Source organism: Perca fluviatilis, chromosome 7 (genome assembly GCF_010015445.1).
Source record: "Perca fluviatilis chromosome 7, GENO_Pfluv_1.0, whole genome shotgun sequence".
Taxonomy (NCBI): domain Eukaryota; kingdom Metazoa; phylum Chordata; class Actinopteri; order Perciformes; family Percidae; genus Perca; species Perca fluviatilis.
In genome coordinates, this window is record NC_053118.1 from 17,255,296 (window position 1) to 17,274,436 (window position 19,141).

Consider the following 19,141-nt stretch of genomic DNA (forward strand, 5'->3'; position numbering starts at 1 on the left):
TCCTTCCAGCCAAAAAGCAACTTACTGGTAGTGAATCCGTCTGTGAGTGGCTCCGATTGGCCCTCATCATACAGGGCAAAGATGGCCACTGAATACTCCATCAGAGACGTCAACTCACTGAGGTCATAGGAGTTCACTGAACCTACCTCCACCTGCGCAACACACAGAGACACACGACATATCCACACAAAAATATATTACAAAGGCAGTAAGCCAAAAAGACAACATAAATGTTTGACGATAGATTGTGACACAGCACTACTCACTCCTGTGAAGATTGCAATCTGAATATTTTCCAAACTGATTTATATCAGTGCTCAATACTCATTCCAGTCTAACCTCATAGTAAGAACAATCCCTACAATCAATCTCTTCTTTGTTCTATTGTTTCTTCCTCTTTTTTTCCACTTCTTCTCATCAAGACACAGACTCTCGCAGATATAAATACTGTCAAATATAATGAATCTAAAAATTCGCATAAAACACATAAAATCACAGAGCTACGCGTGTCACACACACCTCTTCCGTGACTAGTCCGTCTGTCTTGACCCACATGATGCGATAACCTTTAACTCCTCTGGGCACGGGGTCCCAACTGATGTGGGCGGAGTTGTGAGTGATGTCAGAGAACTGGAGGTTGCTGGGATGACTCAGTGGTACTAGAAGAGAGAGAGAAAGAGAGAAAGAGAGAAAGAGAGAAAGAAAGAGAGTGAGAGAGCAAGTGGTTGATGTGTGTTTGTATGCTCTTGCGCTTCTTGCTTTGTGAGAACCAGTTTGCGTTTTAGACTTGAGAGTGAAGACATTGTTGGAAAAAAGGATGTTTTGTCTGATCCAATGTCTGTTTGAGGGTTAAGATTAGTTTTTACAGTTAAGATTAGTATTTAATTTAGGTGAAGGTTAGGATAGAGGTTCAGAATGAGAGCACTCATGTGGACAGAAGTTAAAAATGGTATGTTTGTGCATGTGCATTACTCACATGTAGTTTCCTGGTTTGTAATAGGGTCACTGGCCTCCTCCCCATACATGGCATAAACAGTGACGGTGTATTCAGTGCGAGGGGTCAATCCATCCAGCTCCAGCTCTGTCACTGCATCAGACACCTTGACCTGGGGGACAAACACGCACAAATGCACACATTACAGCATTTAAAATAAAACTGACTCTCAGCTGCCAAGTTGCTGTTTAAAACTATACATTGAATAAGCATTTATCTATTTAATATATCTTTTTTTTCCTCTTTATATATCTGTTTCTTTCTTTCACTACCTCCTTCTCATCCAGGTCTCCCTCATCTGTAAGAGGTGCATACAGCAGCATGTAGCCAGAAACTCCATCCACACTGTCCCATCTTGCTCTCATTGTGTTGTGAGTCACATCAAACAGCTGGAGGGCCATCACTGTGGGAAGGGCCACTACATACACACAAACACACAGCACAGTTCAATCAAGGAGGCCTCATTCTAATAAACCAATTATTTTCAGTTGGTCTAGATCAAAACCCCTTGTATTGTCTTCCTAGATGCTTTTATCTTACTGCATCATGGGGCATCATTTTCAATATGTCTGGCTTCCATGGCAGTCAAACTTTTAAGCCATTATTATCAACTTGTGACTTTAGATGTTGACTGAAGCATTGGTGTGAGGTGTTGTAAGTAAATTTCTGTGTGTGTGTGTGTGTGTGTGTGTGTGTGTGTGTGTGTGTGTGTGTGTGTGTGTGTGTGTGTGTGTGTGTGTAATAATAAACTTACGGGTTGTTTCTGATCCTCTGAGAGCTTCACTTGCCTCGTTTGCGTACACAGCAAACACAGCCAGACGGTACTCAGTGAGAGAGGTGAGATGCTGTAACACCACTGAAGTCTCACTACCGTCCACTACAGCCTGGGGGCCAACAGCACGGGTGGGGAGAGGGAGGGGGGGTGTGAAAGATAGATGGAAGGGACAGAAACAGAGAGATGGGGTGCAGAAATGGATGAGAGAAGGGGGAGGGGACAAGAAATAGCAGGGATGAAATGACGAATGGAGGGGGAGTTTAAAAAAAAAAAAGAGGAAGGCAGGGCAGGGAAGAGAGATCGAAAGATAATGGTAAAGGAGGGGGAACAGAATCGATTTATTGAATGGGATAAAGCAAAAGAATATTTTCTCATCATGATCTATATGGATGACAGTTGTGATAGAGATTAGGTCCGGGCTGAGCCAGCTGGAAAGGTCTCCTCACATGTGGCTCTGGAACATCTGGTCCCCGTTAACCAAGCTAAGCAAAAGATTTTATGGTTTCTGTGGTCAAATGATCTGGAAAAATCAGGCAGGTGCCTCTATCAGCCAGAGTATAATTTCTAGTGAGCCTTCTTCACCTGCACGGATGTTCAGAGGAGTTGTGAATGGAGGGATAAGAGCGAGAGGTATGAATGAATGATACCACCAGCGTCTCAGGGAAAAACTGAATCAATCCAATCTCAATCCATTCACTTGCCCAAAGACTCCAGATACAGTAACTCCCATTGATGTAGTAAATATGATGGAAAAACAGAGCATGCCACAGCCTAAACCCCCCCTCTCTGAGCTCCTAATGAGTCTCCCGTACTCAGTATTTTTAGGTCTTGCTTGTGTGTCTACACATATGCATGTATAGCTTTCAGATAGCAGTAAACTACAATGTGCTTGCAATGACATGGATATTCCTAAATTATATGTAGTGATACCTTTGTTTGTATTGGTTGTTTACTCCTTCAGCTTTTCCTAATAAAACACTATTAGTACAGTAAATGAAGTTGGGTTCTTAGTAAAAGAAAAAAGACACAGCATTTACCTCATGTGGTTCTCCTCCGCTAGCAGGGTGATAAACCACTCTGTATTTCTCTACGTTTCCAGGGGCGTGGCTCCATGAAACCCTAAAGCTCCTGGGTGTGACTTCTGATGTCAACAGCTCAAGCGGCGCTCCTGTCTCCTCTGGTGTCTGTTCTGAAGAAATAAAAGGAGAGGAAAAAGGGAAGGATAAGAAAACAGATTGCATCCGATTACATAAAATGACTCCCAGTGAGTAACTAAATTTATTAAATAGGAAAACACACATGCATTGAGGATCAGAGTAAAGGAGATAGTGTTGAAATATAATCAAAACACATTAGACTGGATTCATGGTGTCTCTTTAAAGACATCCTCTTTCTTCTTTTTCCATCCTGCATCTTTATTTCCGTAGAAATAAAAACCTATTGAAGGAAAGAGTGAGAAAGAGGAACAGGATGGAGAAAGAGGAGGATGTGTCTTAAAATAATCAACATTTTGTGGCAGGATACAATTTCTATTTGGCTGTAAATCAATGACCTCATGAGTTATATGACATCATCTTCCCCTACAGAGAAACTTTGAATGAAGGACCACAATCTCTGGCCACTCAAGCTCGTTCTATATATCCAGATTCACACTTCCAAATAAAACCTTCTCCACAACTACAGCTGCTTGTCATTTCAATGTGACATTTTATAATGGAGTCATGCATTGATACAAGGATAGCCAAAGTGATCACACTTGCAAATAGTTAATAGTTAAAGCTATCGCTCCCTTAAATGGGCTTACTGTTATTATACTATCTGCACAAAAATGCATCTCTGTGTGAAGGTGAGAAAGGACCCGGGGTTTAAACTACTGTGACTGACACAATTACTTCTGCCACTTGTCAAATGAACAACCAAGTGAAACACTACTGTATAAATGCCTTCCAGAAGAGACAATGAAATGAAAATGTGTGCCATTTCTCTCCATATTTAAATGATATTCCGTCATTCAAAACACTTCTTTTCTAGTATAACCCGGCCCTTACTCTGTTTGATGTCCTTGTCTTGCAGCTCCACTTGTTCACACACAGTCTTGGTCAGACCCTGTACAATGGAGCTCATGATGTTGAAGTCGGCCACGTTGTAGACGTGAGTGTTGTCCGGCTCTGAGGCGATGGAGAGCAGCTCATTCTCATCAGCATTCTTAACACCTGGGAAAGGAAGGTCAGACATATGATTTGTAGCATTACATATAGTGACCACACCAGTATTATAAGTGTGATTGTCGGCCTTAAAGTGGAATTTTGGTATTTTTCAACTTGGACCCTATTTTTCCACACATTCCCTAATGTAGTCAGACACTAATAATAACATCTGAGCCAGTGTCAAAAACAAGCACTTTTAGTGGACGTACATCGACGGTCACTATTGCCCCGTAAGATTTATTAGTCACTTACATACAAATGCATGGGAAAATAGGGTCCAGGTTGAAAACATACAGAAATTCGCCTTTAACATCTATTCTACATACATGCATTATAGCACAGCATACAGTAAATAATTAACTAATATCAGCTCAAAGAAACATTACTAACAGGATTTAAAGAGACAGAAAGTGATTTTTAACTCATTGCTGCACAGATCTGACTCTTCCTCAGACTTAATGCCTTTTGCAGGTGTATGTGTTTGTGTCCTCCCTCACCAATAGCAAACAGCTCAACCCCAGCATTTCGCAGGCTCTCTGCAGGAGGTATGACATCGTCCTGGGACTTCCCGTCTGTGATGAGGATCCCAATCTTGGGTATACCCACCCGTGAGCCAGACTCAGGCTTGAAGCAGTTCTCCAGGATATAGGTCAATGCAAGGCCTGGAAAGAGACAGCGGGAGAACGAGAAGAGGGATGAATGAGGAAGAGGGACCAGGGTGGATGGAAGAAGAAAGTCAGAAAAAAAAGGGAAAGGCCATTTAAGAGCAAAAACAAAAGAAGAAAGGGTAATTAAAACAAATCAAAACTAACTGGTAGTATCAGTAAAATATAGCACCTGTGAGAGTGTTTCCTCCTTTGTATGGCAGGTTCTTAACGGCATCAATGACGGCATCTTTCGTGGAGAAAGCATTTAGATGCCATTCTATCCTGGGATCACCACTGTACTGAGCCAGACCTACAAACACACACACACACACACACACACACACACACACACACACACACACACACACACACACACACACACACACACACACACACACACACACACACACACACACACACACACACACACACAAAAATGATTGAAGCAAAAAGGGGAATTATGGACACAAACATCAGAAGACCATATTGGTCCCATGGTGTGCCCATCTGTTGAAAGTAGCAGGGACCCACCTATCCTTGTCTTATCGATGCCAACATCAAAGGCATTGACCAAATTTTCCAAGAACATGCGGACCAGTCGGAAGTTGAGCCGACCAATACTCCAGGAGCCGTCCACCAGGATCACGATGTCTGCAATGGCCTCAGTGTGGCACACAAACTGATCAACTAAAAGTAGGAGAAAAGACAGACTGACATTCATTTTAATTTGACTACTGTCAGGGACAAACAGACAGGATAAAGGACTAATACATGGGTAATTGAAAAGCTAACTCCATGGAAAACATAATGTTTTCTATTTGATGTGCAGGCTTCTCAGCCAAAACTCAGAAAACACACAAGTCTACAGGTTTCAGGTTTTCTTTATTGAACAAAACACACACTGTAAACCAAACAGTCAAAAACAAAACTCAGAAAATTAGAAAATCAAGTAAAAAAGACACAGACAATGTTTTTTTCATTTGCATACAGTAATACAAACACACATTATAACCCGTAACAGCCATCTTGAGATCCTCCTTTGAACTCTGTGGTGCCTCCTCTCCCTGAAATTAATTTCTAAACATGTTGTCGGAAATTAACTCACTTTTCACTTGAAACACAGCTTTAAAGCAAAATCTCCACCTGAAAATAATAGTGAGGATATATATGAGTCAATATTGTTTAGCAGTCATGCACACACACACACACACACACACACACACACACACAGACATGCATGCATGTGCACGCACACACACACACACACACACACACACACACACACACACAAATAACAAATAAAACAAATAAATAAACACACAGAATCGTCCATGTTGACTCTTTTGCCCTCTATCTGTCTCCTTCACACAGATGAACGTCAAACACATCCAAACTTTCAGAAAGAGGCGTGACCTAAAACAACCCTTATCTATCAGCTGGCGGACAGGTTTAAGCCTTTCTCCCATTTTATTTAGCTATTTCATTAGTTCATTTATCATAATTCCATAACTGCATATCTTGTCATCCTGCCCTGTATGATATCCTTAAAATGAAAACACCCACTTAAAGCTGCATTATAATCCCTCGTCTGTCTACAAAAGTAATAGTGAATAATCCAGAACATGCTGATCAGATTTGACATTTATGTTTTAATGAAGAAAGGCAAAAAAGAGAATGCTGACTGAAGGAAATGAGAATTATTACTTTGCATTTCTGCTCACAAAAGTAAGTTTAAAATATTAAGACAAAGATGACAGAGTGGAGAGATATCATATGAGACAATGTAGATTATCCAACTGCTGCTGGTTAATAATTTTACCAAAATCAATCCAAACTGAACACAAAAGGGACTAGCTTTTTTAATATCTCGATTAGGACCGCAGAGTGAAAGGTTTTCTCACTATGCTTTGGCAACATATGTTAATTTTGTGGCGCAGGTGCACACTGGGTAATTGCAATGTCCTGGGTGAGTCCCAAAACCTTTGTTTGAATTTTGTTTTCCTTGTGTTCCCCTCTCTGTACACTGTCAACTATCACCTGTAAAATAATCCAAATAAGAAAAGTAAAGACGTTATTTGGTGGCAAAAGGAAAATTATCCTCCCAAGTCTAATGGCTTTTTGTCAGAAATCCACACTAGCATGAATGGCTCTGAAGTGAACAACAACACATTAGATGGAACATAGAAAGAGCTGAGACTTGCAGTATTTTGGCAAGCAATCTTTTTGTTTTTGTTTTCCCGGGAAAGATATATGGAACATTTATTGTACCGCCTGTGGCTATCATGTCAGGCCAACACTATCTCAAGATTGAAATTCATAAAAGACATATAGTGTAACAATAAGCCATGTAGGAATTCGTTTCAAGAAGTGATTTTCCAGACAGAGCCTTCTGTCCGCTGTCTGTGTCTGTCTCACTGTTTGAACCATCCATCTGCTACAGATGGCAGACAAGAGACAAGAGATAGCTGATGTCAATCTTTGATTTGCAAATGCATAGCATAAAAGACTGATGTGCTATTATAAAATACTCTTCTGCTAATGTTTTGAAAAAGCCAAGATGATTATGAATGTATTCTTAAGGCTTCAGTTGGCCACAGGTGTTTATTTTGCACAAATGTCCTAAATTTTTTTAAGGAGGGCGAGCACTCTTTCAAACAACTGACAGTATATGATGGCCACTAGGGTGGCCTAACCTGGGCAAGAAAATAATTTTAATTATTCATCTATCCCACTGAAAAGAGAGTTTCAGCAAAATGGCAAAAAGGCTGAGAAGCCAAAGAGGGAAAAGATTATTCTTTGTCGAGTTTCCCTTCTTACAAAACAAACAAGCATGGCCTTTAAAGAAACTTTAAGGTTAAAGAATTCAAAGAAAGAACCATGACTAAGCACCGGGAAGGCTCCCTTAAAAGCGATATACACAAGGAAAAGCTGAGGAGCTATTCTATGATAAAAAAGCAAGAGACATTCAGGGGGTGTTAGTATCTACAGTAACTGCTGTTGACACTGTGGGTAAATAAAGAGACAATGAACCTAATGGTTAAGAAAGAAAGAGTCAGAGAGGGACAGTGGGTTCTGTGCAATGTGAAAAGCCATCAAGTCAGACGAAGGAGATGGTCAACAAAGGATTAGAGGGTCGTAATTACAGCTAATTACAGCTCGCTGGTCATTCCATAGTCTTTGGTTGGCAGAGTGTTGAGAACGTCCTTCATAACACTGGTGTTTTACACATGAACCAATAATCAAGGTTGCCCCTCGCCTTCACATTATCCCCCTGACGTCTGTAAACAGACAGTTTAGTTGGATATCCAGGGCCATTTTTCCTTGAAGAAAGAATTTGCTGCCATTCATTCTTATATAGATTGAGAAAACACTTCCATAATTGCCAAATGTAGACAATCAATCTCAGTAAACATGAAACCTTGAGTCATGATTTTACTGTTTTTTCATTCTGCCCAGGTTGCGTTTTCATATCAGTGTGTGCATTACATTATGCACAGTTTTCTGCCAGTCAACCAACTGGACATATAAATGGAAGTCGAAGAAGAAGAAGAACCTTACAAACTTTGAAGTGCTCATATTATGCTCATTTTCAGGTTCATAATTGTATTTAGAGGTTGTACCAGAATAGGTTTATATGGTAGCTTGACGTCGTCATACTCAGATTCTAGTGAGAATATGAGTCTGATACTGTTCCATTGGGCTGTGATTATGGGGCGTGTTTCAACCAAACCAGGAAAGAAAATGCTTCTGCACTCAATTGCAACCAATCAGAGCAACGGAGACAGATGTCACAGAAGCTACAAGTCAAAGGCAGGCTTCGATAGAGCAATGGCAGAGGCGGCAGTTCCCGTGTTGTATAGACAGGTGTGGCAATGTGTATACAAACATGATCGTGATTCTCAGTTCCTCTTTTAAAATGAATGCGCTGTCGATATCTTCTATAACAGACGCGATGGCAGCCATCTTTGTTGTAAACAAATTCAACCCAAGCTCTTTGGTGACGTGGTTGATTACATTACTGTTAAAGTAATGGTTCGAGCATAGTTGCTCCACAACGGATCAAGTCCAATGTTGTGGGCGGGTCTAAGTTCGGCTGGCATCCAGGCTATTTATGTGGTTTAATTTAAAAAAAAAAAAAAATATTTTTTGTTATACTGCACATTGCTCCTGCAGCTCCTCTTTTCACCCTGTGTGTTGAGCTCTCCGTTTTAGCTACCGAGTGAGGCATCGCACTTCTGTTCCATCTTTGTTGGAAGTTGCACATGCGCAGTAGCTAGGTAAGGACTGCTAGCCAGTCAGTTGCAGAGTATGAGGGCGTGCCCATGGGCGTTCCACGCTATCAGCTAGGCGAGCATTATAACGTGTGTTACAAAGGTATTTTTATTTTTTATTATTGTCACGGAAGTAAAGGCTGGACTACAATAGAGCTGTTTGGAGCAGTTTGTGAACAGTGTTTTCTGTTGGAGATGGTAAGTCCCTGTGGGTGGACTTTGGGCTTTTTCACTGTTTAAACCTATAACGTGCACAAAAAGGTATATAACACAATAACACAATAAAGGAAAGGGGAAAAGCCAAAAAGCATAATATGAGCACTTTAATGTATTTTTTTTGCAAGACTTTGGTATCCGTGTACTCATTCATTTCAAGCTACAGAAGATGTAATGTAGGTTTGTGATAATTAAATATTACATGTATTTTTATTATTTTATTATTATTTTTACTTCATGTCCTGTAACAAAACAATTCCACCCATCTGTAGAGTCTATCTGAAAAGATTTGGTAATGAACTGACAATTATAAAAATGAAATATCCTCAGTGTTTAAGAAAATCTACTATTGATCCACTATCAATCAGAATAACTTCAGCAATCATGTTGCAGATGTGTGTAGAACAAACACATTCACACAAAGAATATGGTTAAGGGAGACAGAGGGATACACACACACAATGGTGTTTCCCTCTAAACAATGTCAGCGAGGATGCTTCCGGTATCTCAGTACTGTAGCTGCTATTGAATCCCTCTCCCCTGCTCTGTCTGACTGCCAGACAATAGCAGACTTGTCAAAGGTCATACTACTCCCTCTAAGCCCCATCTACCTTTCTTCTTCTCTACCTCTTTCCCCCCTTTTCTCTTCCCGTCTAATGCCTTTGCTGCAGGTCAAAGTGCAGTTACTTGGGAACAGTGGCTAACTGTGTTTGTGTGCAAATCAAGGAGAAAAAAGTGTGAATGGGAGGAAGGGAAACAAGTAAAGAAGGAAGAAAGAAAACCAGGGAGCGAGCAACACGCTGTATTTGGGTTTGATAAAATACAGCAGATATAGTGACAGATTCTGCGATGCCAAGTCTTTCCTTTGTCCAAGTCTACGGTTACTGCTGTTCTTCTCTGCCTCTCTCTCATGTCACTCTGTCCATCTCTGCGGCTAACTAATAAGAGAGACAGACTTTGTTTGGCACAGAAATCTTTCTTAAACTCCACTACCTAAAACAAACTGCTATGGCAGAGCACAAGACATGTCAGTCACTACTATAATGTGTGTGTGTTCTTGTATTTATATTCATAAGGGGATGCAAATGTTCATATGAGGACAGAAAAAAATTGGAAAATCTTATCATGTGCTGACAAATTTAAAGGCTTTTTATTGGTAGATACGTTACAGTTAAGGTCAGATTTGATGCTAGGATAAAGGTAAGAGTTAAGGGACACTTGGCAACCCTTGAACTTATTTGCACATAGTGTATTAGTCATGGGATGACATATCTATAGCTGAATAATTTGCCAAACCTCTGTATCTGTATTACATTTAACAACCTTTTTATGTTTCAAACATCATGGATGGCAGAAATACTACTACTGCAGAAGAGCTTGGCTAGTTTCCTTTTCTGTGCTGGAGAGCATTTTACACCTCAGCCAGCTATTGGAGCTGAAACCCTCATTTCAGTCAACCAAAATGACTTCTTGGTATACACGACAGGAACCAAGTATTTGAGCTTTACTTGCCTACTATGTTACAGCGGGTTTAACCATGGACTTCAATCAAAACAAAGTGTTTATGTTTGAAAGCCAACTTTCTTTGGCTTAATTCAAACAAAAATCAAGCAAGAAGACAGTGTTAACATAAACAAACAGTGTATGTCTAATCAGCAAATGCTTCTGTGTCCAAAAGTTGTGTTAGTCTATGGCTCGATATCAAATGTATTATTTACTTTGGTTATGATAGCTAAACGTGACTAGCATAGCTAGCTGCTAACCGTAGCTAGTAACAGTAGCAAAGAAATTACATTATTTTCAACAGCTGTTTTGCAAATGCAAAAATGAAACCAATGTTCCGGTTGTTTGTAAACATATGTGCAATTGTCTTTGTACATAGATTTAAGTATAACCAGAAATACGTGGTTTCATTTGTAGCATAATACATTTATACTTACAATTAGGTAAACACACCCATTCACGACCTCGGCTGATGTTAAAGGCGTTTTTCACAGCAGATTTTACTGATTACATTAACGATGGCTCCATTCTGTTCTATTGTCCCAGTAAAACATGACAATGTGACAGTGAGCCAGCATGCACAATACCAGGACCCTGAAACTGAAGCAGCCAAATTAAATTGAGCCATCGTTAATTCTTTTAAACCTGAGCTTTTCCTACTGTGACATGACAAAATATAATCTGTAAAAAATGTGTCATTTTAATGGATTAAACGGAAAAGGCACAAAACCATAAAGCCCTGTAGCCTACCAGTGTTGCTCAAACATTTTTATGTCATCAAGCTGAATTTGCAGATGGTTTGTGAACCATAAGGTTGGCTGAACTACATCTGAACCTTATTTGCATAGAAGTACGCTATTAGAAAAAGGCGCTGCCATCACCAAACCTATTTACATGCAAGTACACAATTGGACAAGCACCCACAATAACTGGCATGCAAGCACATGATTAGACAGACCGTCCACCTGGTGTCCATGAGAGAGTGAGGGACCACATTTTACAACTCAGTCCACAGTGCAGTCTGCAGTGCTGTGGGAAAAAGTATGTGGCTCCTAGACAATTGAATTAACTTGTGTGGGAGTTGAGATATGGGTGTTAAAAATGTGAGTGCAACAATGGAAGCCACTGTTGGCTGGCTGCAACTTCTATGTAGCAGAGCAAAGACAGACATGCAGCGACAAAGACGGAACTGGGAGCTACAAGAGAGAGATGCTATAGGCAAATAGTAGAAGTAACAGTAAGTAGTAGTAAAACTTGTACTGTAGCAGTACACAGACACACAAATAAAGCACACAGAGGTTTAAACACATGCACATATAGGCAACATGTTATTGCAAAACAGGCCAGATTGATTAAAGCAAAGCAGATTGCTTTGTAATCTCCTACTCCCTGGAAGTAACACACACACTCAAACATATGGCTATAGTTGGGAAAGTAATGTATACACAATATACAACCAAATAAATACAGACTCACACAGCACATATTCAAACACACACTCTTATCTTGTTTAAAAAACCCCGATTCCAAACGATTCCACCCTCTCCCTCCTCCCTCTACTCTGTTCTCATTAACAGTAGTTCTTCCTAGCCAGCCTTGATTTATTGCTGACCTCTATTTAGCCAGGGATCAGACAGAGTGTACTGTCATTTCAATCTCTCTCTAGTTAAGTTTTTTTTTCCCCCACCACTGTGATTGTGTTTCAGTGTCTGGAATTGACATTAAGAACAGTGACGGGCATGCAGATAGATGGATAGTAGCAGCGACAGTCCCCACATTAGTGAGAATATTTCCCTTATTCTTTTAGCAAAGGTTTAATCCCCCCATGAACCTGCTTTTAGAAGAGCACTTCACCTCCAAGATAAGGCAAATGTATTAGAAAAATAATTGGATATTTATTCCCAAATAGTTGTAGATATGTTTGATTTTGATGTAATAATCCACTCAGTATTCAAACACACTTACGTGAAATGATGAAATGGGAATATTATACAGTACACTGCCTCTCTCTTTGTGAATCCCTATAAAATGTTTCCTCAATATATCATTTCAGGATGGATATTAATAAGATCTATTTCTCCTGCCTGCTGTTTATAATGTATAACCTATTGTTTCAATATCAGCAATTTCCTTTATGTTATAGAGAAAATGTACACTTTAAATCAATACAGTCTGTCCTTTCCACCTCATCTGCTCATGTGTAGGTGTGCCTTGCTAAGTGCTCCGTGTGGATGGCATTTACAGTTTTTTTCGATTGCTAGGCGACTCTGGGCACAACTGGAGTCACATCTGCAAAACTCTAACTACAGTCTGCACAGCAGCAGTTCATGTGGACCAAACTCTAGTTCGTTTTTCATTGCTTGAACACAGTTTTCAAAACTCTACACACTAACCCCATGACTTTAACCACAACGTGCACAACAATGTAGATTTACAGCACTTTGTTCAAATGCTAACACACTGCTGTCAAAACTGTTAACCACACATTCAAAACAGAATAGATTTCAGTCTGGTGCCTATCAAACACTGCTGATTGCAATTTTAGCTGAAAGCCTAAGCAGGTGTTTGTTTTAGACTAGTTAGTGAACATATACAGTATTTATATACAGTAGAGAAAGCTCAGAAAGCCTTTTTTGTATACAAACACCAAATAAGAATGAAATAATTATACACTGTACTGTTTGAGAGAAAAGGGTAAAAGAGCAAAGATACCAATATGTCCAGGGAAGATGTCTGAGGATATTGTCATGGTGCTGTCTGTTTTCCCTCTCCCCTCTCCCTTTTTTTTGTTGTCTGTCATGTGCTGAGTGGGTGTGGCGCTCCTGGCTCTCTCTCCCTCCTCGTCAAGACACCTGTGGCTTCCTGTTCACCTGATTCACATCCAGCAATCACCACTCCTGTTTTAAAACCCCAGCCTTCCAACCAGTCTCTGCCAGATCGTCCGTTCACCCAAGTGGTAACACTCATAACGGCCAGCCTCAGTGTTTTTGAAAGACTGCCGTTTTGTATACCTGTTGCAAGCCTGGTTTTGACTTTTTGTGTTTTTGTGTCCAGATTCCCACTACAGCCCTGGAAGCCCAGTCTGCCTATCTGAGCCTTGTTCTTCTCTCGATCCTGCTTCTCACCTGTCTGCCCGCTCTCAGCCCCAGGGGATATTCAGCACCTGCATCACTCATTATTTTTGTTCAATAAACCTCAATACCTGTTCTGACCTTTTTCCGTGTCTGCGCTTGAATCCAGACCAGCCTAACAGGATATATACACAGCTATACAAAAAAAGTGAAAAATACTATATCTTTACAATAGTAAAACTGCGTTCTTACTGTTTTTCAGAAAGTAATGGAGGTGAAAGCAATAGAAACACCACATTCATTTGTGTTTAGAGATGATGCAGACATCCAATGTGATGAAGAAAACTTGCCACATGATGCTGGAGAGAGGCAGGATTAGTCACACTATTCTTTAGTACTGTTACGTATGTACCTTTAGTTTTTTTCCCCAGTAATTCCATAAATTACTAGAAACAAAATACTTTATTGAAGAAAACTGCTGATTTTCATTCCTTCTTGTTTACCTTATGTAAAAACTGGTATGCTATACAATCTATATTTTTTCCTTAAAAACACTTGAGTAGTGTCAAGTCACTCAAATTGTTCAAACTGTAAAGATGAGAAAGTTTGTAATCTCTGTATTGGTGTTTGACGCTAGTGTTTTTACTCTCCGTGTGTTCTGAGTGACAGTGTGTGTTATCTCAGTGAGGCTTGTGCATAGTGTTTGGCTGCACTGAGCCTGTTTTGAGACGTGTGTGAAGAGTTGTGTTGCTTTGAATGAGTTTTGCAGGTGATGTGAACTGTTTAGCTCAGGTGACTGGTGGTAGTGCAGACTGTAGTTAGAGTTCTGCACACGTGACTCCAGTTGTGCCCACTGTCTTTTAGCAATCGGAAAAAACTGTAAAGAGACAGACTCAATGAAGAGAAAAACTGACCTTGCTGGCCAGTTTTCCATATCATAACTTAGTGTTTACCTGTTTAACCATGTGCCAAAGAAGAGACAAAAATTCCATTATTCTCACTTCCCGGAAGAAAATATATATGTATAATGGGTTCCATACCTGCAAATTTACAGAGTATTTAGTTACTACGCACTATAGCTTTATGAAAGAGCATTACTTGGACCTTAAGATTGTGAAAGATGAGAATTGTTTTGTCAAATGCAGTTTCCAAAGTCAAGAATTAACTTTAATGCTCAACTATTAAATCAACATGGACAAAAATGCACAGAAAAATGGTAATTTAAACATCTACAATTCAAGTTAATGTGATATGAACAAAACTTCCAGAACAGCCACTAAATGAACCTCAAGGTGAGATTGTTTTTGTCAAAATCCTGAAAACAATGGCATTGGAAAATAATCAATACACCAGTAAAACAAAGATCTGACTATATTGCTTGGAAAAACTCTTTTTTCTAAGAAATAAAAATGTAGTAGCTGCAGTGGTTACAACAAATATAGTCTATATCCTTCGCGTTCCACTTCCGGGATTGCTCCGGTACTGCAGGAAATTCCGTTGGATACATTGTGTTTCCTTCCGCTTTCTTTGTGTTGGAATTTTAAATTCTGTGTATTTATGAGGATTTTGGTTAACTGCTCCTCAGATCTCTGCATGGTGAATTGAGACAGCTAGCTAGACTATCTGTCCAATCTGAGTTTTCTCTCGCACAACTACTTTTCAGCAGCTCTGTGCGGAGTTTAGCACTGCCCATAACAATTCTGATTGGTTTAAAGGAATTCCATTAAACCAGAGCACGTTTTCCTCCCATCCCAGAATGCTGTGTGGAGTAGCCAGACTCTCCTTCAGTGCACTTTGGAGGAGGCTCTGGCAAAGCGAGACTACAAAAAATAAACCAGATTTTCTTTGTGTTATTGGCTTGTTTGTTCAATCAAGAGACAGGCAGCAGATTGATACACCTGTCGTTTGCTCAGTGGCCCTCAGAGCAACTCAGCCAAACTCGGCCGGGCGCACAAATTCATATTCATTTGTGAGACCTGTGGGCCTGTGGGCCTGTGTGTGTGTGTGTGTGTGTGTGTGTGTGTGTGTGTGTGTGTGTGTGTGTGTGTGTGTGTGTGTTTGTGTAAGTAGTGTGTTCCAGTGGGGTTTAAGGTGTAATCTGACAGCTGTTTGTGACATTCCACCAGAGACATATCCCTGCTTGGTCTCCTGATCTTTAATCCACTGTCTTGTTCTGTTCCATTTCACTGAATACACAGACTTCTGACAGAACAAACTCTATATGTATGCTGAAAGCAAAACATGGTCTATAAACGGTCTCTCTCCCTACCTCTGAATCTTTCGCTCCATCTCTACCTGTCTCTGTTTGCCTTGACTTGCTCTTTTCTTTCTGTTTGTCTCCCTCTAATCTCGTTGTCTGGTACACACACACACACACACACACACACACACACACACACACACACACACACACACACACACACACAAACACACAACTGTGTGGAAAGTTGAGTCCCTCTTATCATGTCTGGTTATTTTTTAGCTCCATGCACACATTGTAAGAACCTCAGAGAGATGGGTGTGGCTCTCAAACAAGGTTTTATTTTTGTCACTATTCAATACAATACTGGCTTACTTATTAATTCTGCGGGAGGGACAGTTTGCCTGCCAGCCCACCCTGTTTCTATTTCGTGGTTAGTCTTAGTCAAGCAAGCAACTATTTATTTGACAGATGTATATAATCATCAACTCAAAAGAAGGTACAGTCATCTTTAGCACTTCTGTGGTAGAGTCAGGAAACTGTGTAAGGAGGATTTACTGCAGCTAAACTAGTTATTACAAGCCACTGAAAAATCATGGAAATGTATGCAAAACAAAGTTATGATTTGCCCATATTCCACTATTGATACAATATCGGTTTTTAAACCACAATCCTCTGAGCAATGAATGTGCCTCAAACAACAGTTCAATGTGCTTTGTCAACCACAAAGTAAAACTATAGAGATCCAAAGAGGGGAAAGATCAAGAAAAAAGGACAGGATTGACAAAATAGGGAAGAGAGCTTAGGGGACAAAAGAGGAAAGGTCAGGCCGTAAAACAAATTGGAGAAACAGAAAGCGTGTAAAAGGGCATGAAGAGGTAATAAAAGAAGAGGGGCTAAATGAGTAAATTATGAAAGGGCATTCAAGGTATACTTTGGTTCTAAATGTGTCACTTCTAATGACACATATCAAACATCAAGCTAGGTACTGCATTTATTCTTCTTTAACTGCTGTTTCTTCTACAATAACCTTATCCTATTGTAGTTTTTGTATGTATGTGAAAGATAAACTTTATGTAAAAATGTTCTGTTGCATGCACAGTGCTTTTTGCCTCCTTAAAATCACATCGTTTTCAATTTGGCTCATTTCTGGTTGAACTATGTGCAGTACATACCAGGTTTCTGCAGAAAACCTGGTAAAGCCAAAGTTGTGTCGTTCATACCACAGTCACATAATTGTACAGTGTGATATAACTTATATTTGTGAACATGAAGAGGGAGATAAGAAGTGCTATAGCTGGGAAAATCCGGGAAGAAGTGGATGCTAATTATTCTAATTGACCTCTGCACTTAAGGAGTCCTTGCCACTAAGACCGAAATGCGATTAGCCTATCCACACACACATGTCAACTCAGCCATGAACTCCCTTACTTAATCAAGGACAAGGACCGAAGTCTGGCTAGTCCACACACACACACACACACACACACACACACACACACACACGTCCCAATGAGCTATGGCTTATCGACTCCCAAGTCTCTGAACGCAAAGCCAACGTATGTGAGGATGATACTTCTTTTTTCTCTTTAGTTCCTCTCAACAGGAATAATTCAGCAGCTGGCAAATGTCCAAAACAAAATGTAAAACACAACTTGCGTTGTGAAGCATTAAGATTAAGATTAGACAAATGGAGACAAAATGTGCATCTCTGGGGGACATTTACCTGAGTTCACCTTTTGTTGCCTCACTTTTCATTTTGGTTTATTTTAATACTTTCTCTTTAAATACTTTCTCTTTAACATTCATCTTACTTTGCCCTTCACACTACACATCAGCTCATATTGAAACCGTGCATTTTTATCAATTGTGAATCACATCTATGACATTAATTTTACATTTCTTGGAGCCATTCATGCTTTTTAGCCATGACACACATATCTGGCTCATTTTGCTCTCAAATGGAAATAAGTGACGTAATGTTAAGAGGCATTCAAAGGAACTGATAGCATCATTCGCAAGTTAGTTTGTAGCCAGCACGTACTTGAACGGGCTGCAGCTATTCACTGTAGTTGTCTCCTTTCATTTGTGGTAACAGTTTTGGCCTCCTTACTCAGTCTTTTTGGCCATTTGTCAGCATTGTGACACATCTCTCTGGCCATAAACCTTTGACATCCTGTGTAGCCACTGAGCATCACAGCGACTGAATGGGGAGGCTTGGAATTAAATATACTGTAGGGCAAAATGCACAACGACAGAGGAAGTCTATAACTGTAATTCTGGAAACTAATAGGGCAATAAATAAAGCAAGACACACTGGCACACATACAGATATGCACACACACACACATGCACAATGAGATGGAGAGACATAGACTACATGAATGTTAAAACTGGGAATTACAACGTGATAAATATGGAAGAATGAACACACATACACACAACTATCTAGAGAGCGCCAAAGCTGAAATAAATGATAATGTTAGGAATTAGGGTTGGCTATAAAATAGAAACCTCGTTCTCCAGGTGTGTTTGTTACCTTTTGCAGATGTGATGGATACTAGAGGCACTCTTTCCATCTCTTTCACTATCAGAGTGGTGAATGTCAAACAGAATCTCATTGGCCTTCAGTTCAACTTTAACTGTGTCTGTCCCTTGGGTTCAATCTGTGTGTCTGCATGTGTGAGTGCTGGTTTAAACCTTTAGTCATCGAGTGAGGAAGGCAACACTTGGCTCTCATCCTATTAGGTAATATGTATTGAAAAAGGAACCGTAGAATAGAGGAAAGAAGAGGCTTTTGCCCTTTATTGCTCAATGATTTCCACTTGTTTGTGGATGTTGTTGGCCTGGCCCTGTGATTTCTTTATGTACAAAAGCTACAAAGCAAATGCACAAAGCAAGCTGACCATTTTTATGAGTGGATTGGTATCGATACCAACATTGATCTAGTTAAGTAACTTTAATTTAAGTAAAGAAAAGTACAATAAAGAGAGCAATTGTTAAAACATGTCGCAATGTAGTTTATTTAATAAAGATCTGGTTATTTTTCCAAAGTTAAACTGAAACCCATTTAGACAGCTTCTCTTCAAAAGTGGGCCAAGTGACACAACTCCCTGTCAATGGTGAGAAGACGGGAATTTCTTCAATGCTTTGATTAGAGAAACCAGCGAAGACTTACAGTATCTCTTAGATGTTTATGGTCTGCAGGGCCATCTGCAACCATCTGGTTTACTACTGGAGGCTACTGTACTGACCCA

General features: G+C 40.0%; 1 protein-coding gene across 1 annotated transcript in view; it reads right to left on the reverse strand.

The window, feature by feature from the left end:
- Positions 1 to 19,141, reverse strand: part of col14a1a (collagen, type XIV, alpha 1a) — a 140,138-nt gene that overhangs the window by 92,497 nt on the left and 28,500 nt on the right. The window contains 10 exon segments of the mRNA XM_039806678.1: positions 26 to 152; positions 520 to 659; positions 977 to 1,106; positions 1,267 to 1,412; positions 1,749 to 1,878; positions 2,807 to 2,958; positions 3,818 to 3,982; positions 4,474 to 4,638; positions 4,814 to 4,933; positions 5,155 to 5,310. Of these exon segments, the coding sequence (XP_039662612.1) occupies positions 26 to 152; positions 520 to 659; positions 977 to 1,106; positions 1,267 to 1,412; positions 1,749 to 1,878; positions 2,807 to 2,958; positions 3,818 to 3,982; positions 4,474 to 4,638; positions 4,814 to 4,933; positions 5,155 to 5,310 (1,431 nt within the window).